The sequence below is a fragment of the Arvicanthis niloticus genome, chromosome 28 (assembly GCF_011762505.2).
Source record: "Arvicanthis niloticus isolate mArvNil1 chromosome 28, mArvNil1.pat.X, whole genome shotgun sequence".
NCBI lineage: Eukaryota > Metazoa > Chordata > Mammalia > Rodentia > Muridae > Arvicanthis > Arvicanthis niloticus.
The window spans coordinates 15905810-15925134 of record NC_133436.1 but is presented as its reverse complement, the minus strand read 5'-3'; the positions used below and the strand labels follow the sequence as shown (position 1 = coordinate 15925134).

At 43.4% G+C, this 19325-nt stretch overlaps 1 protein-coding gene across 7 annotated transcripts in view; it reads left to right on the top strand.

Annotated features, from left to right (window-relative positions):
* The window catches only part of Plekhg1 (pleckstrin homology and RhoGEF domain containing G1), a 216321-nt gene that overhangs the window by 173921 nt on the left and 23075 nt on the right, over positions 1-19325 (top strand). For all 7 annotated transcript variants that reach the window (XM_076926785.1, XM_076926784.1, XM_076926786.1 and 4 more), the window contains 6 exons: positions 6904-6950; positions 11316-11466; positions 15170-15301; positions 17307-17489; positions 17578-17673; positions 17781-17867. In XM_076926785.1, coding sequence (XP_076782900.1) covers positions 6904-6950; positions 11316-11466; positions 15170-15301; positions 17307-17489; positions 17578-17673; positions 17781-17867 — 696 coding nt within the window. The remainder of the gene's footprint in view (positions 1-6903; positions 6951-11315; positions 11467-15169; positions 15302-17306; positions 17490-17577; positions 17674-17780; positions 17868-19325) is intronic.

Sequence of the window (19325 nt, the reverse complement as noted above, 5' to 3'; positions counted from 1 at the left end):
CTCTGACTTAATTATTCACATAAAAGTTTGTTTATGTGCCTCCGTGCCAACTCCCAAATCTCATTTTTCATTGTAATATTGCCAAGTTTAATTAGAAGACCGATTTCAGCACTCAGCACTTTCACATGGGAGCTGGAGTCGGGCGGGGGTGCCGGGCTCTGCACTGCCCGCTTCTCACTCAGCACCCTGACATTTAGACGAGGTTACTTTTTTTTTTTTTTTTTTTTTCTGAACTGCCACCAGCTGCTCTGCTCTTGAGAGGAATGGAAAATTGCTTTAATTGAGAGGTCATTAGCAAAAGAGGTAAGGCTAGCAGTTGATTTTTTTTTTTTTTTTTTTTTTTTTTTGCTGTTATTTGAATCACTGGGGCTCCCACACAGTCACCTTTGTTACTTTTGTGGTACGTGTAGGCTAAGGAAATCCCTAACCAAAGAAAGAAAACACTGTTACCTCTTACTGACTGCTTCCAGACGGCTTGAGGAACAGAACAAAGTCTTCAGTACTGGGCCTGATGCTCCATGTATACTGATCTATAATCAGGGCTCTGGGAGCATCTTGGAAGGCTTGGGTCTGTCCTCAGATTGCCTCTTAGCCACCCTCATGCTCATCCCTCATCGACTGTCAATAGGGCTTACTCTGGGCAGCGTGCAGGAGAGATTGAATGACTTCTGACTTCTCCTTAGCCTCTTCTCCTCAGTCACCTCCCATGAGGGCTTCCTTTCCTTCATAGCTGAGGAGAATGAGCACGTATACACAGAAAGATGCAGCAAACACTCACTACACACAAATACATGTGTGTACACAGACAACACACACACACACACTTGCCACATCTTGGAATTATCAAGGAGTCTCTAGTGTTGAAAACTTATGTCAAGCCATTGTCACATTCCCCATGTGCTACCTATGCATTGTATACAAGAAAACATCCTTGTATACAATAAGGGAGAGAGAGACTTGTAGCAGAGAAGCACTAAAATCCCACAGACGTCCTTTGTTTGTCACCCATTCAGCATTTTCTGTTCTCTGTTTGACAGCGCTGAACCTTATAGCTTGGGTTTTTGCATAATTTCCTCATTTCTGCCTCCTCTCTAATTAGAATCTGAAAAAGCTGAATAACTAGAAAGCAGTATCTGCTTTTTTCTAATTTGTATAATATATTTCTATAGCTGCATCTTTCAAAGGATTCGGGCTAGCATCGTACAATGACTAATGACCTTTAAGCAGTAACAGGCCTAGGGACTATTGGTTTGTTGATGTTGTTGTTTTAACAAAACTGTTGTTTGTAAGCTGTGCTGATGCTTGCACATCTAAGGTCAAATCTGCATTTAATCCTCTGTTAAGGATATGATACTGGTGGAGAAATCTCTAGAACAGGAAGAGTCACCTGTAACAAAATTGAGAAGTCTTACAGCCTTATTAAAGACTAGTGTGTGGGGGTTGTCTATATGACTATATGCAATTTATCTTCATGAAGGTCATTGTTTTCACTGTGGCATGTCCCATGATCCTAAATGTCTCAAAGTGTGAGGAAAGGTAGCTGGATATTCTTCAATCCCAGAGTGAGAAAAAACCAGAAACTCTCAGTCATCAGGGACCAAGGAAAGCTCCTGTCTGCTGTGCACTTGCTGAAGGATCTGGGCAAATCTCTTTGCTTTTCTTATTTCTGGAGCCAGAGCTGTCCTGCATAGTCAATAAATGTCTAATTTAATGTCTTAGGGTTTCCATTGCTGTGAAGAGATACCATGGCCAAGGCAACTCTTATAAAGAACAACGTTTAGTTGGAGCGAGTTTTCAGATTCAGAGGTTCAGTGTTGAGGGCCGACTTTTAGCAGAAAGCGGCTATCAGCTTTGCAGCCATCTTGAGCCATATACCCTGACATGAGACTTGGATTACAATAGCCTACAACAGCTGAGCACAGTCTGATAATCTTGGTTTAGATACCTTGAGATTAAAGGTGTGTGAGATTAAAGGTGTGTAACTTAAGAGTGTGACTTAGAAGTGTAGAGATCAGATTTAGAGACAAGACCTAAGGGCATGATTAAAGGTGTGACCAAAAGGCATGGCTTAGAAGTGACACATATAAAGGTGAGAGGCAGACAGAAGAGGGATCAGAGAATCAGACAGGAGAGAGAGAATTAGACAGAGATGAGAGAATCAGACAGAGGAGACAGAGAAGCAGGCACTTGGGAGAGAACTTGGAAGAGGTAACTTGGAACTTGGAGGCACTAGGAACTAGGAACTCAAGACTTGGGACTTGGACTAAGAAGAGAGACTGAAGAATAAATGGAACTGAAACGCACTCTGTCTGGTCTCCATTCTTCGAGTCCGTCCTCACTCTCTCTCTTGCTGAACCCAGACCCGCGGACCGGAGCGGCAGCTTGGGCCGGGATACAGTGGCCGCCAAACGCGGGGCAGCCCAGGCCTCAACATTTTGCTCAGGCCGTGACAGTTCAGTCCATTATCATCGTGAAAGGAAGCGTCTCAGCAGGCAAGCAGACATGGTGCTAGAGGAGCTAAGAGTTCTGTATCTTGATCCAAGGGCAGTCAGAAAGAGAAGACTGTCCTCCAGGCAGCCAGGAGGAGGGGTCCAAAGTGACACACCTCCTCCAACAAAGCCACACCTACTCCAACAAGGCCACACCTCCTAATCGTGCCGCTCCCTGAGCCAAGCATATTCAAACTGCCACACTCAATCTGGAGAAGCCATTTAGAGGGTACAGTGGTACAGGTGTTTGCCATGTGACCTGTAGGTCCATGGTATTTATACTTTTTCAGGAGAAGCCAAAAAAAAAAAAAAAATCAAGTTATTTTATATTCTCCAACGCTTAGAAGTTGACAGCTGATTTAGAATTTGTAAAGTATTATATTGGGAAAATGTACTGAGTTTAAAATACTATGTAGGCCATAAGGAAACAGATTCAAATTGGCCCAGAAGCTATGAAGAGGAATCTGTCCAAATCTAGTATTTTAGAATTTAGAATTTACCCGGTCACCCACCAATCCTACTTCCAGAAAGCTACCCATAGGATAAACTGAAAACTCCATGATCCCTAACTGAAAACTCCATGATCCCTAACTGAAAACTGCATGGTGCTCCATCCAGAAGTCTGTCCTCATAAGCCTTTCAGGGGAGTCCACTTAAGTTTACTCCTACAGTGTGATTTGCTTATCTGATAAAGGGATGTCTCTGTTTAAAAACAGAATAACAGATAAGATTAAAACGTGGGAGAAAGGAACTGGACTTGGTAGCTGAAATCCCTGGAGGATCAGCAGTTCAAGGTCCTCCTCAGCTACAGAGCAGATTTGAAGCCAATACTCTTATTTCAACAAAGAAAACAAATTGAGGAAAGAAAGGAATCACCCATAATGGAACAGAATGAGTTAACTTCTCTGAATATATTTTTATTTGTAAAACTGGTTCTACGTCTATATTACTCACGGCCTTTAAAAATAGGCTCTAGCCGGGCGGTGGTGGCGCACACCTTTAATCCCAGCACTTGGGAGGCAGAGGCAGGCGGATTTCTGAGTTTGAGGCCAGCCTGGTCTACAGAGTGAGTTCCAGGACAGCCAGGGCTACACAGAGAAACCCTGTCTCGGAAAAAACAACAACAACAAAAAAACAAAAACAAAAACAAAAACAAAACAAAACAAAAAAAACAGGCTCTATGTACCAAGACAAACATGAAACAAATGCAAAAAGGTGTTCATACAATAGGTAGGAAGCCATACAGGGGATATTCTAATTGATTTGGAAGGTGTATGGTGGCCAAAATACAGCCAACACATATTTAAGGTGACGTTCCTGTTCTTCTCCTATGAAAATTATAGAGAGTACTGTGTGATAATGCAAGCAAGTACTGAGGTTGGTGCCCTTGAGAAGTGAAATTGCCAGGAGAAATAAGACACAGAAGCAGAAATGCTCCAGACTAATTAAACCCTGTAGTCCAGAATCTGGTCACCTTTATCCAGGTGTGACCCTGATTCCAAATGCTTAGGACCACAAATATATCAGATGTTTTTATTATTTTGGAACTTTTCATGTGCATAATACAGTATCTTGAAGAAGAGATGCAGATGTGAACACAGATGCTGGAACGCTTCCATGGTGCCTAGGCTAAAGGGATTCTGCACAGTGTTCTCAGTGCAGCTGAGTCTTGTGCTACCCACTGCATGAATTCGGGTGCATCTTACCAAATCATAAAACCTCAACCTGAGAAAACCTCTGTTAACATTAGGGTACAATGGACAGGTTGCAGAAAGGGGGCTGTCGTGTTTCACCAGGACCCCAGAGACTATGACCGTGTGGGCGGAATGAATAGTCTGGGTTTTCCAACAACTATATCACAAAGGGAAAAACAGTGATGAGGATGAAAAGATCAATGGAGGGCAGAGGACTTGCCTGGGACACAGCGACTTGGGCTCCATCCCAGCGCTACAAAGCAAGCAAGCAAACACAGCCAAGCAGCAGATCACCTTTGCTTTGTGTGAACCTTCTTTGGGCTTCAAGTCAAAGGGTGAAACATGAAAGGAGAGGAAGTCAGGAAAAGAAGGGAATATCAGTAGTTACTGGCAAGAATACAGCAATATGATGCCTATTGATTAAAATGCTTAGTGACAGGGCCCTAGAGAGACGGCTCAGGGGTTAAGAACACTGTTCTTCCAGAGGACTGCCTCAAAAGCATCTGTAAATATTGTCCCAACAGATCTGAGGCCTCCTTCTAGGCCCCAAGGGCACCATGCTCACATGGAGTTCATAGATATCCTTGCTGACAAAACACCTATACACATAAAAAATAAATCTTTAAAAATGCTTAGAGACATGTAGTAAAATATTTATAAGTGGTGTTGATATGTTGTCTGGAATTTGCTTCAGAGTAATGGTGGTGGGGGCAAGAGGAACGGGTAGGATATAAATCTCAAGGTAAAGATTATCAGGTTGGATGGTGACTACCTGAACAGTTACCATGCCATCCTCTCCAATTTTATATATGCTTAAAATAATAATTCCAATCAGAAGGTTGTAACCCCAAGTCTTGCCTATACCTTCTGTGGATACATTTCTTCCCTTGGCAGTATAGACAATCAGAAAACAAAACAACAACAACAACAAACAGACTGGTTAGTGGGTGTCTCCACCTGTTTTCTGGTTTATTTGTCCCAATCAGTAATTCAGCAGGGTCGCTTTCCCTGCACTTTTCCCTGAGGTGGATAGAATGTTTTTCATTTTGCCAATTTTATATAACGGAGAGCCCTGCAAACGGTTCTTGTTATAAATGAACCAGGATGTTGTAAATAAACCTTTGCTCTTCCTTCTTTTCTATTCTTCCTGTCCTTTCCTCCTCCTCTTGCCCCTTCTTCCTTCCTCACCCTCCCTTCTTCCCTTTCTTCCTTCTTCATCCCTTCCTTCCTCTCCTCTTCCTTCCCTCTCTTTCCCTTCCTACCCTGATTCATTCTTTCTCTCTTTCTTTCCTTCTTTCTTTCTTTCTTTTTTTCTTTCTTTCTTTCTTCCTGTCTTCCTTTCTTCCTTCCTTTCTCTCTCTCTCTGTCTCTCTTCTCTGTCTCTCTCTGTCTCTCTTCTCTCTGTCTCTCTCTCTGTCTCTGTCTCTCTCTGTCTCTCTTCTCTCTGTCTCTCTGTCTCTCTCTCTCTCTCTCTCTCTCTCTCTCTCTCTCTCTCTCTCTCTCTCTCTCTCTCTCTTCTAGACAGTCTTGCTTTGTAGTCCAACCTGTCACAGTCTTCCTGGCCCAGCCTTACATTCTCATCATGATTGATTGACAATTCATTTCTTCTCTCCCCCACCCCCCAGTCCTCAGAAGGAAAAAGGCAGTTTCATGTCTTTTTGTAACATTTGTATCGTCCTTCTTCAGTGAGCATACCTCAGTGTGCTCTCTTTCTTTCTCTTTTGATCCCAATTTGTAGCACCTGTCTGATTTCCTCCTTAATAGGTGAAATAAGATGAGAAACAATACTCATTTTGTATTTGCATGGAGTTGTGACCCTACATTTTTAAAGAACTGCCTGAATCAGCCAGTATCAACATATTATTTCCTTTCATATGAATTCACAGCTGAAAAACTAAGATACTTCAGAAGTGGAGACTTGGGGGATGGGGGATGGGTCTATTTGTTAGTCAAACCATTGTTGCTTTTGAGTTATGGCTGCTGTGTTGCATGCATGCAGGTGGATAGACTTAGCCTTTATTCTCAGGTGATGTTCAGTAGAAGATACAGGGCAATAGATGCAATAGATATTATCTGTCAGCTCTGTCCTGACTACTCTGAGCCAGACAGATAAATAGAAAGCATCAGTATCACTTGGTCCATGCTCCCAGACAGGGAGATGCTGGGGATGGTGGATGTTGACAATTAGAAACAGTTGGCTCAACTCACAAGCTCAAGGAAAGCTGCTTGGAAGAAATACAACCTGGATTCATCCTCAAGGCAGGCCCAGTGACTATGCTATAGGAAGAGCAAGAATGACCATGGTCAGGCAGAGCTACATGTGCAGGGCTTAAGAGTATGCAGCAGCCTCCTGATCTCCCATGCATACTCCAACATATTCTTACTGTGTGATGTTTAACTATAACCTACTTACATTTTCCTGATGCATACACACCCACTAGATGACTGTAAGCACCTTGGGGCAGAAACTCTTTTCATCCTCGTCCTGGTTGTCTTCAGATTCACTGGGACCCAGCAAGTGTTTGCTGAACTTAAGTGATTTCAAGTTATGTGGATTCTGGGTAAATAATAGTGGGCATGGATCTGGCCACACAGGCTCAGGGGGCAGACCAATGCAATTGTAACAATAAAAGCCTGATTGCTATTTCTTACATTGTTTTTGAATGAATGTTGTCGTCTGTGCTTTGGGGCTCATGAAAGTCTCTTCTGTTTCTTTGTAGAGTGAAGAGTTCCACATTTATACTCAGTATTGCACCAACTACCCAAGGTATGGCTTCGAAAGGAGCAGGACTCTTCTCCATTTTATATACATGTGTGCAAAAAAATATATATATATACATACACACACACACACACACACACACACACACACACACACACACACACACACATATATATATATATATATATATATATATATTTGAATCATTAGATTCAATTCTGAACACATGGAAAAAGCAAGAATTCTGAGAATCTCAGATATTGGTTGATGCCTTTGGACTGGCAGGCTCTGTGAAGCTGGGGCAGGGAAAAATTCATGAAAGACACTGAATAAATAAGACCAGGAACATCACTGCATATCTGTGAGGGAAAATGGATACATCCACATTGTTACATCAGGCTAGCTGTTTTATATATATATATATATATATATATATATTTCAAAATGTGCCACATTTTGAAATGAGTTTTGTGTAGCCCAGTTGGGAGGAGAATTTGTTCTGATTTCACTTGCTAAGCTTTATGAGCTTTTCAAGTCTTACAAAGTTCAGAAAGGACAGATCGTGAGAAGCCAGCGTGAGAATGGGGTGGGAGTCTCTGGACTCCCTGGGCCGTTGGCTCAGTTTTGCTTGTATCAAAGGTCAGGGGCAGGAGGACAATTCAAGGAGCAGCCTGGACACGTACTGTCCACTCAGTAAGAGCCAGAAGGCAACTGGCTACAACTCTAGGCATTTCTGCTTTTTCTCCACAAGACATTTATTGGGCATTTGACTCTTGAACAGTATTGAAATCTATAAAAAAAAAAAAAAAATACCGAATTAAACATCCACAATGGTGAGAGATTCTCAGGGATTAAAGGAACCCCACCCCCAGTGCCAGGAACCCAGTACAATCCCATCAAATGCACTCCATTACCACCTGTCCTAGTTAGGGCTTCCATTGCTGTGAACAGACACCATGACCAAAGCAACTCATAAAGGACAACATTGGGGCTGGCTGACAGGTCCAGTCTATTATCATCATGGTTGAAAGCATGGCAGCCTGCAGGTAAACATGGTGCTGGAGGGGCTGAGAGTTCTAAATCTTGATCTGAAGGTATCCAGAAGATTGTCTTCCAGGCAGCTAGGAGGAGAGTATCAAAGCCCACTCTCATACTTTCTCCAGTGAGGCCACACCCACTCCAACAAGGCCACACCTCCTAATAGGACCACTCTCTGGGCCAAACATATTCAAACCACCACACCGACCCTTCCTTCTTCCCATCTTATGGATGACCCTGCTGAGGGACCCATGACAAACTGACTCCACAAGGGTCCTGCAGCTGATGAATGGCGAGTTGCTCCAGCCTCAGGCCACCCACCGCCATAATTTTATAATGTTTTGGAGCTTTATGTGAAGCCATGATCAGCAGGCTCTTACATTGCACACTCTTAGTCAATGTTAGCAGAGGTGGTCCGCAAGAATATAGTATACAGTAGCATCCTTGCAGCTGCTAAGGAAAGGATGGACAAACACCCCCAACCTCTAACACAGGAATAGTCTAGAAGCACTAGTATGTAGTAAGAAGCCTGAAGTTCACAATTACTTAACAACTTCCCATTGTAATATTTTCCTGTAAACAATGGTCAGGATGTGACACCATGGTTATCCATTTGGATGGACAGCCATGCCTTTTCTGAGTTTCTCTTAAAAACACCCCCCTCCCCCCCCACACACATGCATATTTAGGCATTTGTCACAATCCTCACCTATAGACACACCCATAGTTTGCAGGGTTACATTTAAGCATGTTTTTGTTTTTTTTTCTGATACAGTGTGAACTATAGGATGCCCCCAACTAAATCTCATGGTCCTTAATCCAAAATATCACAGAGCAGAGAAGCCATAGTGTCAACTCACAGCCTCTCCATAAAAATTCTGCCCAAGCAAAAGGGAAGATGTTCAAACTGACAAATCAATAAGGTTCTGAGTCTGGGGATCAGAGAGGATGGCTTGGGAGGGTCTGTCTGTGTGCATTTCACCATGAATATACAATCCAAAGACATAGCCTCAATTATAGAAACTTTTTTTCCAATCACAAATTCAGGAGGGTTTTCTGACTTGCTGATCAAGCCCTATGCTTTGTCATCATGGCTGTTTCGGGATCCTGCGGAAGCGAACTCCTATGTGGAAGGATTGTGAGGGCTTGTCATGCATGTGGCACTCTCCCATGCTCCGTGCAGATCTGCAGGGACTAGAAACGGACATGCCTACATTCAAGCCATCTGTATGCTTCAGAGGAGCAGAACCCAACTCAATACATCAGTGAAGTAGTATAATAGGCAGATTAGATAACTCATTGGAATTAATATGGAATGAACTTGGTGACATGCAGTAGGAGTTAGATGCAAAATAATGAGAAATAACCCCAGTGGGGACAGCGGAGGACAGTTCCCTAGAAAGTGTATTTTGATTTTGAGTCTGACTTTAAGGAAACCCCTGTTAACAGAAGAACACTCTTAATGAAGAAGGCATGCCCAGTAATTGCCCAGTGTATGGCTTTCGTATCCACAAAGAAATAATCCTATGCCTGTCCCAAGGCACTTTGCTCTGACACTGAGATTCCATCTTCTTGTCTTAGCAAGCCAAGAGTACAAAGATTCTTCTCCCCTCTTGAGAAGCAGGCTGGTGATTGTAAATGTGGCCAGCATGACTTCTTTCTTCCCGCTGGTCACACCCTAATGATTTCATTATGAAGAGAGGCACAGGTCCCGCCCTCCTTCCCCCAGGGACAGGCACAAAGGAGGTCAAGCCATTGTCTTCAGATTCCTGTCCTATTTCCAAGATTTCCAGGAACCTAGAAATCCATGTGCCCTGATTTGTGGCAGATTCCAATCTTGAGCAAGAACTTGGGCCATCAGTCAGCCACAAGGCTATTGAGAAGCTGCACCTAATACCAAGGAACTTCAGAGAAATGTCCATGTCACACTATGAAAGTTTCAAAAGCAGGACTCAAGGGAGAAATAAATCCATCTGAATAAGTACCTTCTAAAGCACATGCACAAGGGCTTCTAACAGCTTAATTACAAGACTCTCACTTAACGTCCTTCTAAGCAGTCTTAATTTGTTGTTTGGCTCTGTCTGATTGTCTCAATTAGTTTTGAAACTATAGCAAAGACATGGGGAAGAAAAGAATAAAATGATTCCTGCCTGCATCCAAGTTATACCACGTCAGCAAATTAGCACAGGCGTGTGATACCCCATCCTATTAGCTAGCTTGCTGTGGAAGGGATACGAATTGTTTCAACCATTGCTTTAAGATGCATAACTAACCTGGACCCCTGGGGGTTCCCGGAGACTGAACCACCAACCAGAAAATGAGCATGGGCTGGGCCCAGGCCCCCTGCACGTATGTAGTACATGTGCAGCTTGTTCTTTAACTGGAGCAGGGGCTGTCCCTGAATTTGTTGCCTGCCTGCCTTGAGGACCCTATTCCCCTAACTGGGCCACCTTGTCTGGCCTCAGTGGGAGAGGACTCACCTAGTCCTGCAGTGACTTAACATGTGTGTGGTGGTGGGGGTGGGACACAGGGAGAGATACCAAGGGGGAACTCCCCCTTCTCAGAGGAAGAAATGGGGTATTGGAAGGAGGATTTGTGTGAGTGGGTACTGGAAAGTGAAGGAAGCTAATACTGGGATGTAAAGTAGATGAATAAATAATAAAAGAAGATGCGTTAGGGCGGTGTATTACTTTAGGGACTGCAGAAGGGATTCTAGCACCCTTTTTAAATGCCCTGCTGTAAGACCATCGAAAATAATGAGGGGAGCTGTTCAAAGTTTCTCTGAGAGAAGTCACCTCTGGGAAAATCGACACAGCTTACCACTGTACAGTGGGTACACTTCATGAACCGTGGGGGTTGGGGGTGGACAAATGCCCTTGTGGGAGGCCAAGTCTATGCTACAAAGGAACTGTTTTGTCTTAATCCAGGGCTGCTGTGTCTTATATATAACCTGACTTGTAGCAACTGAATCCAGATGTGCAGGATGAGCACTGTACAAAATCATCTGGGGGGGGGGGGGGAGGCGGCATGTGTAGGAGCTAAACGCCAATGTTTGTCTCTTGCCACCTCCTGATGTGGGGCTGTGTGTCCTTGAAACCGGAGCCTGTGTTTCTCTAGCTCTGACTTCAGTTCCTTTTTCTAACTCAACCCATCCAAAGGACACCTTTTAAAAACTTGCCCCGAGGCATCCTAGCTGGCCGCGAGAGCTCTGCGGGTCAGCTGCAGTCAGGGAACTAGAATCTAGAGAGAGCACATTCATTTTCCCCATCCCGCTCATTTTAGGACATCTCCACCGAGTCTGACATATAAACCTCAAACACGCACGTGAAATACAGCATCATCATGACGGAAAAACATGCACTTCTCTTACAGGTCTGTGGCCGTGCTAGCTGCGTGCATGAGAAACAAGGTGCTAGCCAAGTTCTTCCGGGAGCGCCAGGAAACTCTGAAACACTCACTGCCCCTAGGGTCCTATCTCCTAAAGCCAGTTCAGCGGATTCTCAAATATCATCTCCTTCTACATGTAAGTCTCAACTTCTGCTAGGACATTTATCAAGGGATGGGGTTTGACAGTATATGTATTAAATTTGGGGGGGAGGGGGACACCAGAAACTGCTACGTTCATATGGAAACACTTTTTGCTTTACAACTGACTGATTTTCTATGAGAAATCGGAGATACGTGTATGCTGGGTCTCACAGCCCCATTGATGGCATCCAAGATGAAAGGTTACTTTAAACTTGGAAAGAGGCAGGGCTGAGGGATGACTTATGCTGGGCAGGGTCAGTTTCAGGCAGGGAGCTTGGATCTAAATAAAGAGCACATTCATTTTCCTGTTCTGTTTTATTTCCACGAGACCAAATTCAGCAGGCCGCTGGGAGGGAAAGCTCGTCGATGGGCAGCCATCGGAAAGAAGAGAGAAAGTACTCAAGAGCAGTAGATGGATGATCAGGGACATGGAGGGTCCCTCAGTGGGGCGTGGCCTCATCTCTGGCTATTAACCTTTTCTAATGGCTTCTACTACTTTTATAAAACTCAGGGAGGAGGCTGGAGAGATGGCTCAGAGGCTGAGAGCACTGACTGCTCTTCCAGAGGTCCTGAGTTCAATTCCCAGCACCCACATGGTGGCTCACAACCATCTGTAATGGGATCAGGTGTCCTCTTCTGGCATGCAGAGATACATGCAGGCAGAACATAATAAATAAATACATGTTTAAAAAAAAAAAAAAAAAAACTCAGGGAGACTTTGGAAATAAGACGCACCTAGACATCAGCTTCTCCTTTCTCGTCCTCTAATGAAGTGTATAAAGATGGGGAAAGTTTTATTAAAGATAATTTGTGGTTTGCTTAGTTTTGCAGTGGGGACGAGACGGAACATAAAGCTTGAGGTACAGAGCTCTGTGGCAAGTCTATCTGCCTCCAGATCCTATAGGCTCACTGTGGCTCATAGCCACTTAAAACAAACAAACAAAATGAGATAGTGTTATTTTGTATAGCAGATTAAGAATCTTTCCCTAAAGGGATTTTAGAGGTAGAGGCAGAAGGATTGAGACTTAGGTATCACCTTCAGCTAGAGAGAGGGTTTGAGACCAACCTGTACTACAAAAGACCATACTTCAGCCAACCAACCAATCACTCAATAAGCAAATAAATAAAATTTTTAAATCAAAGAATTTTAATCCAGAGCCCCATTTTATCAGCATACCTGGTATCTCTCCCATACAGATACTAATCAGGCCCAACCCTGTCTCACTTCCAAGATCAGACAAGATCTGGCATGTTCAGGGCAGTGTGACCATTGACTGTGTGTGGTGTCTCTTTTGAAATGATTCTAGGTTTCTAACTGGGGCAATCATTTCTGGTTTGCTGAGTTCACATGTGTAAACTTTTGCCATAAATTTGTCTGCTTGCCTAATTAGCTCATCCTTGGGAGAATCATCTGTCGTCTTATGAAAGCACACTGGAAATAGCTCCTTCATTTTTAAATTGATTCTAAGGCTCTTCTAGACTTGGTGGGATAAGTTTGCTAAATCAGTGTCCAGATAGTTGTTGAAAAGGGAACACCATCCCCAGAATACATCTCTCCTAAACTGTGTTAATGTGACATAAAAGATACTGTCTTCTAGAGAGTCAGGTAGCCATCAATCAAGAAAAAAAAAAAATCTAAGATCTCAGCTCCTTCCAGGAATCAAGATTCTTACAAAAACTTAGCTGATATTTTTAACTTGATATGTATAATTTGGTTTTTATAAATGGCTTTTAATGGAGGGAAAGGAAAGACTGGAGACTGAACCATTCCCAAGTCAACTTCTTGTCGCCTTTAAAGCATTTTTGCTTTTGCACATATCTTATATTGTCCTAAGACATTTTAAAAGGTGGGCCCAAGAGTTTAGAAAGAGAATGTAGATTCTGTCCTCCAGCCAAGCTTCCATCTAAACTCGAACATTCAGTTTTTAACACTGTTACTATAAAGTAGTGGGACTGGTCCTCAGGATTATCCCCAAAGCTCCAACGTATCCAAAGTATCCAATGCTCTTTAGATAATTAGGCATGACAGATGTCATGCATCTAATGACCCACTTCTTACTTCTATAGGTAAAGTATCCTCTAGTATCTGCAGAGGATTGATTCCGGGTCCCTCCAAATACCGAACTCTGTAGATGCTCAGATCCCTTATACAAAATAACATAGGGCCCCATAATGAAACCTATTACAGCAGGCACTATGTTTTTAAAAATAATAAAATCAGAGAATTATGTGCAAATAACTCACCTACTTTTCCCCATACATTAAGCTCTCAATAGCCTCTAGGTTACTGATATTGTCTAATATGATGTAAGTGCTGTGTGTTCAGCTATTGAATTCCTTAGGGAATATGATTTGCATTGAGCATGTGTAGGCTTAGCTTTTCTTACAATTGTTCCCAAAGAGAATGATATCTAGAGATACAGCTATCCTGAGGTAGATAAAGCTATTCTCAGTCTACCGTGGCTAACCCCATGGATGTGGAACCCATAGGTATAGGAGCTCCTTGTACTTAGCTTACTTTTTAAAGAAGATATTGCTTCAAACAGGGAAGCATTTCTTGAGGCTAGAGATGTAGCTTAAGGTTTGAACACTTTTCTGGCCCCAAATTTAGTCTCCAGTACCAAAAATAGGAAAAAGAATTTTCTGACACCATTGGCCTGTTAGGCACAGTAGAGAAGATAAGAAAACAAAAGACTGGTGGTCTCTCTGTTTGGAATCTTCAGGAGCCTGGGGGCTTAGCAGCAATTGGTAATTATAACATGGGTTGTATCCTCTCTTCTCTCCTCGGGATTTGGAAACTCTGTGGTAAGATGTACAGCAGCACAAACTGCCCAGATAGCAGCCAGAGGATCAATGCTTCTTAAGTATTGAACTCTCTGAGCACTCTGAATGGCTGTCAGAAAAGCTCCCCTTCTCTCCATTCCTTCTTCTGTCCCTCCCTCCCTTCCTTTCATCCCTCACCTTCCCCTCTCTGGTGCTGAGTGCTGAGGATCAAATGCAGGGCATATACAGACTGAACACATACTCTATCACTGAGCTTTGAACAGAACGCCCCCTACATGGTTTTAAGTAATGTTTTTATGTCTGTGTGGGGTTTGTTTATTTGGTTGTTTGGTTGGTTGATTAGTTGGTTTTTTGTTTTTTGTTTTTTGAGGCAGTGTTTCTCTTTGTACCTTTGGCTATCCTGGAACTTTCTCTGTAGACCAGGCTGGCCTCGTACTCAGATCTGCCTGCCTCTGCCTCCCAAGTGCTGGGATTAAAGGCGTGTGCCACCACCATTGCCCAGCTAAGTATTATATTTTTAAAAGATTTTTGTCTTCGAGACTGAGAACTGTATTATTGAATATTCTCTTATGCTGACCAGCACTGTAACTACAGTATCTCCACGTGGCTTATTGCAGGCTTTGTATACTTTATACTGAGACTATAAGAAACTTTTATTATTCCTGCCCTTTTGTGATTTTTATAGTGTATGGTTATGGATAAACTTAAGGAATGATGGTGATACATAAATTGCGTGTGCGTGTGCATGTGTGCATGAAACCAAACATAGAGAATCCATTTGCCTCACTGAGTATATATATATATACTCACTGAGTATATATATATATATATATATGTATATATATATATATATATATTATATATATATATATATATATAATATATAATAACAATTTATTTTTATTTTTTGAAAGGAAATAGAGAATCACCTTGATAAGAACACAGAAGGCTACGAGGTTGTGCTGGATGCTATAGACACGATGCAGCGAGTAGCCTGGCACATCAATGACATGAAACGGAAGCATGAGCACGCTGTCCGCTTGCAGGTGAGCACGTAGTCAGGCGACAGTACCAGGCAAGTGCTCTGACACGTTGCTCTTTTCCAACGTGTCAGATTATATATATTTTTCATATATTCAGGGCTGCATAAGTAATGCCTCTCATTTCCGAGCCTCACCACAGTTCTCTTTGAAGATGGGTCAGGACATAAACAATGCTGACCGTCTGTTAGAGTAGCTATGTGGGACAACTTTTATGACTTTTAAACTAATAGTTTTTTTATAGTTCCTTTGATGAGTCTGATTAAATATGAGTCTCCCGAGACTTTATTTTATGTCATTACAAATCAATAATTCTTGCTGAAATCAATTTTCTCTAAATTAAGAACTTCTAAAACCCCTATTCTCTTACTAGTTTATACAAAACGGTGGCATACAGTGTAAGGGTAGTCTTAGGGAAAGTGACTTAATTGGGAGGCTGGGGCAGCCCCTGTGTATTTCACTGGAATGACAGGTTTACTAAGGTCCATCCAGCACCAATACGAACCCTAAATTCTCAGGACTCTTACTCCCCACTCAGGAACTTTTGATTATGTTCCTGCCTCCTCAAAAACAATGAACCACTGAAAAACAAGGGGTTGGAGAGAGGGCTCAGGAGTTAGGAGCCCTTGCTGCTCTTACAGGGGACCCAGGTCTGTGTTGTAGCAACCACACAGATGGAGGCTCACAACTGTCCATAATTCTAGTTACAGGGGATCTAATACCATCTTAGGGCTCCATGAGCACCCGGCTCACACATGATATACATACAGAAACCGAGGCAGACAAGACACTCATACACAGAGAATAAAAATAAAAGGCATGTGGCCCAGCAGCTCATTCCAAACTTGTTTGTGACCCTACAAGTAAGACAGAAAGATGCGAGAGAATCCACAGAGAGCTCCAGTCAGGAAAGGATGCACCTTTCTCCTCAAAGTCAGAAGAAAGTCTAGATTCACCTGTAAAACAACGAGAGTTTGCTGTGATGTCACTACCTGTCTTATGATGCCTCAGAAGACAACATTCTATTTCCAGGCATTTTTGTTGTTGTTATTGTTGTTATTATTATTATTGTTTTCTTCTAAGCATTAACAAAAAGTTTAATTGTTCAAGCTTTTTTTTTTACAAATATAATATCAGACATCTTTTTTTTTAATAGTCAAAAACGACCAAATGGGTAATTTTTCGTGCTGTCTCGAGCTGTGTGACAGTCTGAAGATCCCATTAAATCAGACTCCGTCTCAAATTTTTACACCATTTCTATTTGTAGCCAACAAAAGTAATTTTGTTTGATTGATTTTCTGTTTGGTAGTAAGATGATCCCAGGGGCTTGCACCAACTACACACTCTACCACTCAGCTCCACGCCCAGCTTCCCAGTGAAGACTTTGACCATCTTGTGGCTTCTCTTAAGTGGTACTTGTGAATATCTTCAGTTTTCAAAGTCATGAAGTCAGCTTCCTTAAAATTTTGATGTGCAACAAATCCTAAGGAGATGTCAGTCGTATCACTAATTCGGATTTTCTGAGTTCCACGGATAGCTCTAAAACAGGGGCAAAGACATGTCCATTTTCTTTCTAGATAAATGAATTCAAAGTTGGGGGAAATCCTGTGGCTTTACATGGGCTTCAGTTTTCAGTTATGTATGGTGTGGACTCAGTTTGTAGAAGAGCATCCTCAGGTTGGACATTGGAAGTTTTTAATCCAAAGAGGAGAAGCTGAGACAGGTTGAGGAGGACCCCATCTAAGATGGTACCACACTGCTGACTACCTCATGAAGCTTTGAAGGTCTAGCTGCTGCCGCTGCCACCAGCCATGACTCTGGACCATTCAGGGATGACAATAAGCAGCAGGCAGTTCAGTATCTAAAAATTCAGTTCATTTTGAATAATCCTCACCCCATAAACACAGATATGCCAGCCACCATCCTTGAGATCCAACAACAGGTCACTGAGTGTGCCGTACCTTGCCATTTGCCTGGTGATTAATTTTGAGAAATTTTTGCCTTTATTCAGGAGATCCAGAGCTTGCTAACTAACTGGAAAGGGCCAGACCTCACCAGCTATGGGGAACTGGTGCTTGAGGGAACCTTCCGCATCCAGAGGGCCAAAAATGAAAGGACACTCTTTCTCCTGGACAAGCTGCTGCTCATCACAAAGAAGAGAGATGACACGTTTACACACAAAGCTCACATCCTGGTGGGTCCCCGTGGGGTGGCATGCGAGGCCTGGCAGTGGCTGCTTGTGTTTCCTGTGTGTGCCTGACACACTGTGTTCTCTGTCGCAGTGTGGCAACCTCATGTTTGTAGAGGTCATACCAAAAGACCCGCTCAGCTTCAGTGTCTTCGACTACAAGAACCCCAAGCTTCAGCACACGGTTCAGGTAACAGGCGGGCTACACCTAAGGTTCCCCCAATGGGAGAGGTGTGCTGGACCCAGCAGCCATCTCTATGTTGCCTGGTGTCTTGCTATTTAAATCTCCCCCTGTAGGCCAAATCCCAGCAAGACAAATGCCTCTGGATTCTGCACCTGAAGAGACTGATTCTGGAAAACCACCCAGCAAAAATCCCAGCTAAGGTAAGAGAAAAAAAAATCAGCCAGCACACCATAACATAGAAAGGGCCAAGGCCCAAGCAAAGAGTGTGACAGGAAATGCGGCCTCGCTTCACAATGGAACCTGAAATCCTAGCACTCAGGAGGCTGAGTCAGGAGGATGGCCAAGTAAAACCCTGTCTGCAATAAGACATTTCAGAGGTTACTATGACATAGAGACGAAAAGGAGTCAATGGCACCCACTAGAGATTTAGGGGAAAGGAAAAAGAATACACACACACACCTTAAAGAAGCTTATAGAAACTAGAAACTATTGGGAATCCCCAGCCCCAGCCCCTGAGGAGCCCTCAGTCTCAGATGGCTGTGTTGGGTCCCAAGGGAACAGTGGAGAAACCAAGCCCAGTTTGGCAGCAAAGGCATTTACCAGCAGAGAGCCAGCTGCCCGCCTAACCCAGATTTGTTTGCAGGCTGTGGGAAAACAATGGTGTTGAAAGCCAGGTGGCCTGGGGGCAAAAGGACAAAGTGTTCGGCTCTAGCCAGTGAGGAAGGAAAATATCTCCTGCTTTCTTGAAGGATGAGGAATGTCTTTATGAAGTTGGGGAGTGGGGCGGGGCAGAACCAGGCTGAGACAACAAAGTCACAAAAACAGAAATGACACCCTCTTCACCAAACACTGCTGGTGTTGGGACAGGAGGTCGAGGAAATGAGGCAGGAATGTGGCCGGGGGAAGTGGGAGGCGCCCAAATCGCCTCTGGAGCAGAACACAGGGCACAGATGCAAGACAGGTCACCCAGGCAAAGGGAACAGATGTTACCTTCTGAGATTGTGCTTGAGTTGCAGGAAGAGCTCAGGGTTGGGAGTTAGCCAGACCGGCTCACTGAAGTGGCCTAACCAGTTAGATGGGCCCAGAAGAGCATCTGGCAGGGTGAATGGATGTGGAAATTCAGGTTCTGGCAGCCCTGGATTAGGAGTGGCAGTGATTGAGGCCCTACGACTTGACAGGACGGCCCACAGGAATGTATAAAGGAAACAAGGTTCCCCTGCTTTAAGAAGAGGGGGAGGGGGTCATGAGGGGAGGGATTTGTAATGGCGGGAAAGGAGGGAGAGGAAGGGCAGGGGGCTTCAACCAAGATGTAAAGTGAATTTAAAATAAAATTATTAGAAAAAAAGACAACAAGGAGTCTTGGGAATCCCAGCAAGACACCTGCTGGTGGAGGAGCACTTGGAAGACCGGAGAGAACAGTAGGAACCCAGTAAAGAACAGGAGGGGACAGCCGATGAGGAAGGGAGGGACAGCGGAAGAGCCTCAGCTCTGAGAGGGCAAAACAGATGCAGAGTGTGGGTTTGACAACAGAGATATTTGTAATGGGTTGAAGGAAATTAAAGAACAGGCTGGTGTAGACTTTTTTTTTCTCCCCCACAAAGTTCAAAAAGATTCAGTTTAGAGAACAACTCATCAAAGCAAGGCTCACTATCTGGGTA